This window comes from Lathamus discolor, chromosome 1 (assembly GCF_037157495.1).
Source record: "Lathamus discolor isolate bLatDis1 chromosome 1, bLatDis1.hap1, whole genome shotgun sequence".
In the NCBI taxonomy this organism is placed as follows: Eukaryota; Metazoa; Chordata; class Aves; order Psittaciformes; family Psittacidae; genus Lathamus; species Lathamus discolor.
In genome coordinates this window covers 91,190,359-91,200,683 of record NC_088884.1, presented here as the reverse complement: position 1 = coordinate 91,200,683, position 10,325 = coordinate 91,190,359, and the positions used below count along the sequence as shown (strand labels likewise).

The window sequence follows — 10,325 nt, the reverse complement described above, 5'->3', positions numbered from 1 at the left end:
CAAGGCTTGATCAGTGCCATAGAGATACCAACAGGATGTCAAACATGTCTGGAGCATGGGTACTGTATGGTTTAGTGAGACACCTCCCTCCTTCACCACCTCCAATCTCTGTAGTTTTAAATTAATGCACTGTACCAACACCCATCATCATAAATTAACAGTGATGTTATGGACATTAAAGTAAAGAATACAAAAAAGAAAACCCCAGGGCAACCAATAGCCAAAAGAAATGATTGTCATGTTGCTGATGGTAGAAACCAGCATTACTCACTACAGTAACAACGAGCAGTAGAAGGGGGGAAGAATACAACAAATTACTGCCAACTGGGCCCAGATTTATTGTTTTTTTTTTTTTTTCCTGGATATGCATTGTGCATTACAGCGATGACATATAGGAGTGAGAATGAGGGTGAAGGAGAAATAACAACAAGAAAGGGATGATGGGAGGTGACACATACCTACGTAACCCAAGAGAAATATCATAAAGGTTTCAGAAAGTATTACTGGCATATGATGCCTCATGAGGATATTTTCCAGCGAATTGGTATTTTGGCAAGGGTGATCCGCCTTTCCCGAAGAGAAATATTGCAGCAGCCAGACCTGCTGAGTGTTCATGTATTTCTTCAGAGCAAATGGATACCTTTCCTTTAAGGGTTCAGATAACTAGATTAGATGTCTAATAGATGCAGCATTATTATTTTTTTTTTTTCTTCATAGAATCACAGACTGGTTGGGTTGGCAAGGACCTTAGGATCATCCAGTTCCAACCCCCTGCCATGGGCAGGAACACCTCACATTAGACCATGTTGCCCAAGGCTCTGACCAGCCTGGCCTTGAACACTGCCAGGGATGGAGCATTCACCACTTCTTTGGGCAGCCTGCACCAGTGCCTCACCACCTTCACACTAAATAACTTCTTCCTTGTATGTAACCTGAACTTCCACTTTTTAAGTTTGAACCCATCACCCCCTCTCCTATTGCTACAGTCCCTGATGGTCACCTTAAATCAGTAGACCTGTTCACCTGGGCTCTTAATACCTTATTTTTTAATTACTTAGGGAAAGATGCAGCTAATATAGACAAAGCTCTCTCAGGGCTTCACTGGTTCCTATAACTGGTTTTCTAAACTTCTAGTGGATTCACAGGAGGCTATGTTTAAAACCAACAGATCCATTTGGATATGGTATGTTGATGATTCATTAATACCTAAGGAATCTGGTCTACCTGACATCCACACCTTACTGGTCACCTTAGCTGAGAAGAGCCACCGAGCTTCTCCATCAAAGTTACTGTATAAGAAAAGCGCAAGATACCTGGTGGCATCTGCCAGCAGGAGAAGGTTTCTTGTTACCCCACTGGGGCTGCACAGACACACACACAAAGGAGGTGAGCCCTTCAGCAAATAATAAACGAATCAACCCAAAACAGGAGCAGCGCTACCTCAGGACCCCGCCATCCCTCAGAGCAGCCCGCTCAGGCGTGCGGTACGGCGCAGTGCAGCTGTTGCGACAGGCAGGCTGTCACCTTTGTGACAGGGCAGGAGGCCGCGGGCCGTTCCAGCAGCAGAGGTTCCGGTATCCCGGGGGAAGAAAATCCATGTCCATGGAGAAGTACCAAGTGCTGGGCCTTGTGGGGGAAGGCAGCTACAGGGTGGCTGGCCAAGTGCAGAAACAAAGAGAGCAGGCAGATCGTTGCCATCAAGAAGTTCCTGGAGAGCAAGAATGACGCAGTGGTGAGGAAGATTGCGGTGAGGGAGATCAAGCTGCTGAAGGTGAGCAGGGGGCCACAAAGCCTGGCCAAAACAATTTTTTTTCATGGCTTTGTGGTTAAATTCATCACCCTTTGCCGCAGAATGGACTCAGAGATCAATATGATCAAACCAAAAGCCACTTATTGCAAAGCATTAACTCCTTATGTACTATTGCTTACATACGCTTACAGTGATTTGGCATATTATGATTGGATACATGTCTTGAAGACCCTTAGCGACTAACGTATAATTGGTTAAGCACAGGTGTGAGAACTTGACCTCAAAAGCTTGCCAACAGTCCACAGTTCTTATAACTCGGTGAATTCCAGCTTCTTCTTATCTTGCTTGCTTGAGCTTCCTCGGGCCTCTCATGGCCTTGCTGTATCTTTCAGGATTATTCAGCGTTCATTTACCAAATATCCATTCTCCTGTGAGAACACTTTCTCCACAACCCTTCATTCAGCTGGAAGGCATCTGTGTCTCTCAGGCATATTGTAGTCAGGTGTTTAAATACCTTCAAGAAAGCAAATGTCACCTTCAAGCAGAATAGTAACCTGATGTCTGTGCTTTGAGGCTTTTCTTGCAGTAATGGTGGTAATTGTTGAGAGCTCATGATGTGGGTGAGATCTACCTGCAGGGAGTTGATGGTGAAGAGTGGGGTTGATTGAAGAATAGGGTGGATTGAAGAATGGGATTGATTGAAGAATAGGGTTGTAAATAAGTAACCTCAAGAACATTAGGCTTTGTTAGCAACTATAGAGAAAACAAAATTACTAAAATAAGCTTTGCCAGAACCACCTGGTGGTTACTGATAATGACAATGATCCTAAAACAAAGTGATGAAGAAATAACCACTGGGGGTCCGAAAGCCCACTACCACATTTTTGTATGCATACAGGAGGCATTCTCTAAGAAGTATGATGTAATGTATGTAATCTAATGAATATGTATGTTTAAGGACAATATAATCACAGCCTGGTTGATTCCTGGGAGAGACATGCTTGGTGGAGCTATCCGCTGTGTCTCCCGGCGCTGCCATAAGGAATACCTGCTTGTCAACTTAAAACTTTGTTGGCGAGTTCCTGGAGATTTCTCCAAATCAATGGGTTCTTGGGGAGAAACTGGCTCTTGAGACTCCTTAATAAATAGTCCTTTAAAGAGCGGTATTTGTCTAGTGCAGTTGTAGGATAGGTGTAAATTTAAGCCATTGGGTCAGTCTTGAAAGGAAACACGGCTGTTTCTGACCACAGTATCCAAAGTGTAACTAAGTCCAAACCAAAAGAGGCTTAGTTGGGCCCTGTGTATTTCAGGGAGCAGCCAAACCATGCTATCTTCATTTAACCTTCGAGTTGTAGCCTTGTAGAGCTGATTTTCCTCTCAGATGAGTGCTGTGCTGGATTTGTGTGGCTAAACCTGGCTTGTTTATGTGCCCCGTATTCAGCAGGGAAAGTTATGTGGGAGGCACAGGGTCTCCAGATGGTAACTGTGTCCCCCTGTGTTGTGTACCTTGCTGCTGAGAATTTGTGGAAAATGAAAGAAATGCTGAACTTCTAAAACTTGCAGGTGAATGATGACCTGAATATGAGACAGTGTGCCTAATCAGAGGGGGTACTGGTGTTACCTGATAGGGAAAAAATGCTACTGGGAATTAAAAAAAAACATGTTATTTTATTAATGGCACTTTTCTAGCAGGCTTGTACTGCCAGGCAGAGGCTAGAGGAGCAGGAGGAAGACAAGGATCAAATCCCCTGAACCTTACCAATCCAGCTGGCTGAATGTACTTTGCTGTTTGAGTACATGATTTGCCTGGTATCATTTGTGGGTGCTTTATAACTCACCTAAATGTCCAGTCATCCTGCAGCTTGTTAGCTTCTTACCTGCAGCATTATGTGGTGTAGCCTAGTTGTGTGGGTTGATTTGTTAAAGGTATTTCACTTGATGGGCTCCATGTACTCTGCCTGGGAAAGTACCCATAGAACTGGGTTCTATGTGTGTGTGCTCTTCAGTGTTTTGTCAGATGGCCTTTCTGCTTCCTGACTTGGCTTTATTCTTCCTACAGAAGCTTTTTCAAGCTCCCAGACTGTTTCTCTGCAAGTTTTTTTCCTGCTACATTCCTTCATGAATGCCAAGGCTGCAGTGTGGCATTCCTTGCCAGGACATATGTCAGTTCTTCTGCTTCCTCTTGTGCCACCTTCAGCCCCATGTTTGCCACCTCTAGCAGGTGGTAGTTTGTAACCTCTAGCAGTAGTTGTAGTGTTTTCCTTTTCTCCTTGTCCCACAGGAAATATGCGCAGAAAAGTGCTGTCTTTGGGCCTGGGCACATGGTTTTAAGTGTTGAGACACAGGTGATGTGTCTGATGAAGCAATGAAGGAAAGTCTTCTTACAGTTGAAGCACGTTCAGGCTGGAAAGGACCTTAAAGGTCATTCAGTTCCAACCCCCTGCCATGGGCAGGGACACCTTCCACTAGACCAGGCTGCTCAAAGTCCCATCCAGCCTGGCCTTGAATACTGACAGGGATGGAGCACTTACAACTGTTCTGGCCAGCCTGTGCCAGGGCCTCACCACCCTCACAGGGAAGAACTCCTTCCTTGTATCTAACCCGAACTTCCCCTGTTTCAGTTTAAACACATCACCTCTTGTCCTGTCGCTGTAGTCCCTGAAGAAGAGTCCCTCTCTGGCATCCTTGCAGGCCCCCTTCAAATACTGGAAGGCTGGTCTGAGGTCTCTACGCAGCTTCTCCTCTCCAGGCTGAACAGCCCCAATTTTCTCAGCCTATCTTCATATGGGAGGTGCTCCAGCCCCTGATCGTCTTCATGGCCTCCTCTGGACTTGCTCCAACAGCTCCGTGTCCTTCTTCTGAAAAGAGGTTCTTTATTCTTATGAAGAGCCTCAGACCCTTAGAGTTTATGGAAATGTATGTGGGCTCAACACTCAGCCAACAGCTCCAAGTGTTGTCCTCTCAGACTCTTTTCAAGTGGATCTGTGTGAGTCTGGATCGTACCTGAGGTGTTTGACTCAGTTACTGACTTAAAGCACGTACCACCTCCCAGGTGTGCCAGGAATTAATTTGTTTTCCTGCATAAATGGGAGCTTAGCAAGGGGAACATTTCCATACATAGCTCAGTAATGTAGCCTCTGACAGTGCAGATAAACACCTAGATGTTCAATCATTCTGGAGTTTCTTTGCTTGCATGCTCCCTGTGAACCTGTGGGGTCTGGGGCTGGTGGGCCCCTGCCCTGCATAGCATTTCCCTGCCCATCCCTTTGCTCTGCAGTCATAGAATCATAGAATCATAGAATGGTCAGGGTTGGAAAGGACCTCAAGATCATCTAGTTCCAACCCCCCTGCCATGGACAGGGACACCTCACACTAAACCATCCCACACAAGTCTTCATCCAACCTGGCCTTGAACACTGCCAGGGATGGAGCACTCACGACCTCCCTGGGCAACCTATTCCAGTGTCTCACCACCCTAACAGGAAAGAATTTCCTCCTTATACCCAATTTAAACTTCCCCTGTTTAAGTTTTAACCCGTTACCCCTTGTCCTGTCACTACAGTCCCTGACGAAGAGTCCCTCCCCAGCATCCCTATAGGCCCCCTTCAGATACTGGAAGGCTGCTATTAGGTCCCCACGCAGCCTTCTCTTCTCCAGGCTGAACAGTCCCAACTTCCTCAGCCTGTCTTCATATGGGAGGTGCTCCAGTCATCATCCTCGTGGCCCTCCTCTGGACTTGTTCCAGCAGTTCCATGTCCTTTTTATGTTGAGGAGCCCAGAACTGCACACAATACTCCAGGTGAGGTCTCACAAGAGCAGAGTAGAGGGGCAGGATCACCTCCTCCAACAGGATAACCCTGTTAGTCACACTCCTTTTAATGCAGCCCAGGATACGGTTGGCTTTCTGGGCTGCGAGCACACACTGCCGGCTCATGTTCATTTTCTAATCGACCAGCACCCTCAAGTCCTTCTCTGCAGGGCTGCTCTGAATCTCTTCTTTGCCCGGTCTGTAGCTGTGCCTGGGATTGCTCTGACCCAGGTGTAGGACCTTGCACTTGTCGTGGTTGAACTTCATAAGGTTGGCATCAGCCCACCTCACAAGCGTGTCAAGGTCCTCCTGCATCTTCCTTGGTCGCCATCCCTGGTGCAGTGCAACCTCTAGTGCCATTGCCCTGCTGAGCTCCAAGCTAATAAGTAACTGTACATTGCAGCATGATCTGTTCTGTTGCTGTGTTAAATCAATGTTACAAATGTGTAACAAGTGGAGGTGAGTTCCCCTCTAGTCAAAGTGCAATGACAAAATAACTAGAAAATACTGCTGCTTTTTTTTTTTTTCTATTCATTTAAGTTGCATACTTTGTTCTCTACACTGTCTTCAGCTTTCCCTTCTTCATAATATAGGAGAAAAAAAAAAAATCTATTCAGGTCCTTGACTGGTCAATTTTCCCTGTGAAAAGGCACAGTTTAATAGAAGCTAACTGTTATAACAGTATCACAGGTAAGAATGCTGAACTTTCCTTTTATCTAGTCAAGGTGCTTGTATTCTGGCATGTGTTAGTTGTTGTGAATGTGTTTAAGCTGGCATTGTCAACAGAAGTGCTTTGGGTATGGCAGAAGCTTAAAAGAGAAGCCTGAGGGAGCAGGCAAAATAGCATAGGATTTTTCCATCACCTTGAGAATATTTTCTCAAGGGGTTTGAGGCACAGAAACAGCCAATGTAAAGGGAGCAAGCTGTGTTTATTGCTGCTTGAATTGTTTGTAAGCATGGCCAGGAAACAAGCAAGGAGTCTCTGTGGCTCACCACTCATGGTTAATTGTCCTTTCATTCTTCTTGCAGTTGTCAGAGACATACTGGTCATCATGCTGAGTTTCCCAGTACAAACCAGCCTGCTTTGTCTTTCCTGCCAGTTTGGGGAGCTCTGGATTTTCCTTTGCCACACCAAGTCTTTGTGGGAGAGGTTGCTAAGTGCCTACTGTCTCTCACATGCTCACCACATGCTCTTCTGGACTTCTTTTTGACTTCCTCAAGATTTCTCTCATGTGGAACATAAGCTTGCTCTAAAGTTTGTCAAGATCATGGTGTAAGATAGATAATGTCACCTCTTATGTGAGGATATTGTTGCGAGGAGCAGAACATGTGAGGTGTTCCAACAACAGAACTGTATTTTAAGCATCCCCATTAAGAAGAAACATCCTTAGACGGTGTTTTATTTATTTTTAAGTTACAGACCCAGGTTTCTGCGTACATGAGGTGGTGGAAATCCTCCAGATAATGTTTAAAAAATAAAATAGGCAAAATAATGTTCTAAAATATAAATGAGCTTGATTTTAAGAACAAATGAATCTGAGTGCCATGAGGAGAAGAGCATCCCAGGGCAGTACAGTGGCTGGGTCGCAGTTTAAAGTATTTATTTGGTCACACTTTATCTATTACATGCTGTGAAGCTCTCCCAAAATATTTCCTGTTTTATAACAGCAATTCAGGCATGAAACTCTCGTGAACCTGCTGGAAGTGTGTAAAAAGAAGAAACGGCGATACTTGGTGTTTGAATTTGTGGACCACACAGTACTTGGTGACCTGGAGGCATTTCCAAAAGGACTAGACTACAGCAGGGTTCGGAAATAATTATTTCATATCATGAGAGGAATAGCATTTTGCCATAGCCATAAGGCAAGTATGCACAAGAAAACAGCTCTGCAGGTAACCTTTAATGAATAGATACAGAAGGGTATAATTTTGATATATATTAAGACTTAGAGAAACAGAGCTTTGGCTGAAAGGGAGAAGTCAGGGCAGGAGGGCAGGACTGAATTTCATATAAAATGCCGGAGCTTGATGTCAATTAATATATCAGTCTGTGTCTGATTGATTCATGAGAGTGTTTCAAAGGAAGGGTCCAGAAGTCCATGGGGATTCAATACTTGGGTAGCACCTTACTATGGGTCGGCTCATCTTGCAGAGGGAGAAAACTGGGGCTGTTCAGCCTGGAAAAGAGAAGCTGTGTGGAGACCTCAGAGCAACCTCCCAGGATCTGAAGGGGACCTGCAAGAATGCTAGAGAGGGATTCTTCATCAGCGATTGTAGCGATAGGACAAGGGGTAATGGGTTTAAACTTAAACAGAGGAAGTTCAGGTTAGATATAAGGAAGGAGTTCTTCCCTGTGAGGGTGATGAGGCACTGACACAGGTTGGCCAGAGCAGTTGTGAATGCTCCGTCCTTGGCAGTGCTCAAGGCCAGGTTGGACAGAGATGTCCCTGTGTGTGAGATGTCCCTGCCCATGGCAGGGGGTTGGAACCGGGTGATCTTAAGGTCCTTTCCAACCCAAATCATTCTGTGATTCTATGAGTCTGTTGAAAGTTGGATTCTGATAGTGTCTATGTAAACAAGTAGGCTTGCTTTTTCTCTTCAGTATTTTTAGGTTTTTCTTCTCAACTGATTGGCAAGTTTGCCAATTTAATCCTAGTTGTTTAACTATGCACATATATATATACACACACACATAGAATTTATGTATTTATATGTTTGGGAAGCTATTTCTCTCATGAGTGCCTGAAATACTCTTAACGTTTAACTGCAGGACATGCCCATGGTGTTTGCAATACATATGGCTTTTAAATTTGTGATCAAGGCTAGATTTTCAAGCATAATAAATTGTGCCTGTTAAAATATCTATGGTAAATACACCTGCCAAGTATAAGCATAGAGATACATGAAATAAATGTTTCTGTGTGCAAAAGTTAGAGGTTCTGTGCTTACCTATACACTGGGGTCAGCAGTTGTTCATTGACTAAGTGAATGTAGCTGTATATTACAGACTCCGTATGTTTCCTGTGCCTGCAAAAATAGGATTTTTTTACCTGCAAGTAAGAAAGCTACTGGTTTTGGTGAGCCAGTCCATTTACTGTTTAGAAAGGAGGAATTAATTTGTCTTGACTTGTTTTATTTCCATGCAGATAATCCATTTGGGTATTAAGCCAGAGAACATACTAGTTTCCCAGTCGGAAGTTGTAAAACTCTGTGACTTTGGATTTGCCCAGACCTTAGCAGCTTCTGGGGAACCGTACACAGACTATGTAGCAACTCGATGGTACAGAGCTCCAGAGCTGCTGGTGGGAGACATCAAGTACAGCGAGCAAGACTGGCATGTGAGCCTGTGGAAGGGTTGTGGAGTTTATGGAGGGGTTGCTCCGTTTTTTTGGGTTGCTCTGTTTTTGGGGGACAGAGGGGACTGCTGCTTGGCAGATAGGCTAAAGGGATGGAACAGGTTGCCCAGGGAAGCTGTTAATACTCCTTCCATGGCACTGTTCAAGGCCAGGTTGGTGTCCTGGGTGCAGCTGCAGCAGTAGCAGTCACTTTTCTCCTTCTTAGTAGCTGATGCAGTGCTGTGGTTTTGACTTTCAGCCTGGGAACAGCGCTGATAACACCAATGTTTTCAGTTACTGCCCAAATGTTTAGTCTGACCAAGGGCTTTCTAAGTCTCATGCTCTGCCAGGGAGGAGGGGAAGCTGGGAGGAAGCAGAGACGGGACACCTGACCCAGACTAGCCAAAGAGGTATTCCATACCACAACACGTCATGCCCAGGATGTAAACTGAGAGTTACGCAAAAGGGTTGGTTCACTGCTCAGTTGGGCTGGGTATTGGTCGACAGGTGGTATTGTATTCTCTTCTCTTGTTATTTCCCTTATCGTCATTATTATTGGTGGTAGCAGTAGTGATTTGTGTTATACCTTAGTTACTGGACTGTTCTTATCTCAACCCATGGGAGTTACATTCTTTCGATTCTCCTTCCCATCCCTCCAGGAGCTGTGGGAGGGAAGAAGGGGGAAGTGAGAGAGAGACTGAGTGGCTGATTTACGGCTGAGCTTAAACCACAACACCCTTCTTCACCTACCCTCTGCCTAGCTGAATCTGTAGTGCTTCTTTGGCTGACAGACACCTCCCTGCCTACCTAATAGGAAGCAGAAAGTCAAGCATGGGGAAGCACAGAGCATCAGAGCAGAGCGGCTACATCCCGTCTACAGGCCCAAGAGAAGAAAATGAGATTCCTAAAGTCTATGCCAGGGCTTCACTGCAGGTGTGTGTAATGTCCTTTTAGCCACTTGTCCAGCCTGAGGTTGCTCACATGAAGCTCTGCTCTGGCTCATCAGAGACTGCAGATGTGTGTCATCCCAACATGAAGCCAGGATGCAGTAGAAGGAAGCATTCACATGATGATGAGGCTTAGAAGTGTTCCAGAGCCCTAAACTTGGTATGCTTTCTGCCCACAAAATACTTTTTGGACTTACCCAGCAGAGTTTGGGGTTTTTTTTACCCTCATGCTTCTCAGGAAAGAGCCCTAGCAGGTGGCTGTTGATTAGAAATAGTCTGATTGAAACCACGTTCAGTATTCTAAGCTTTTATCTCAGGGTCAGTTATCATAAAAGCAGCATGAAAAGTGATAGCAATGCAATATGGCACACAGTTACTGCAGGCTTTGCAGGCTCTGCCTCTGTGGCTCTGGCTGTAATCTCATCTTTCTCAGAATATTTAAGGGACAATTCACCAATATCAGTGAAATTCCACCAGCAGAAAAA

General features: G+C 45.0%; 1 protein-coding gene across 1 annotated transcript; it reads left to right on the top strand.

Annotated features, from left to right (window-relative positions):
* The first annotated feature begins 1,602 nt into the window (after nt 1–1,602).
* On the top strand, nt 1,603–9,002 carry LOC136006226 (cyclin-dependent kinase-like 2). Its single transcript, XM_065664280.1, is given in 5 exon segments — nt 1,603–1,647; nt 1,649–1,771; nt 7,227–7,421; nt 8,705–8,896; nt 8,994–9,002. Coding segments are annotated over 5 exon segments (564 nt in total).
* The last annotated feature ends 1,323 nt before the right edge of the window (nt 9,003–10,325 follow it).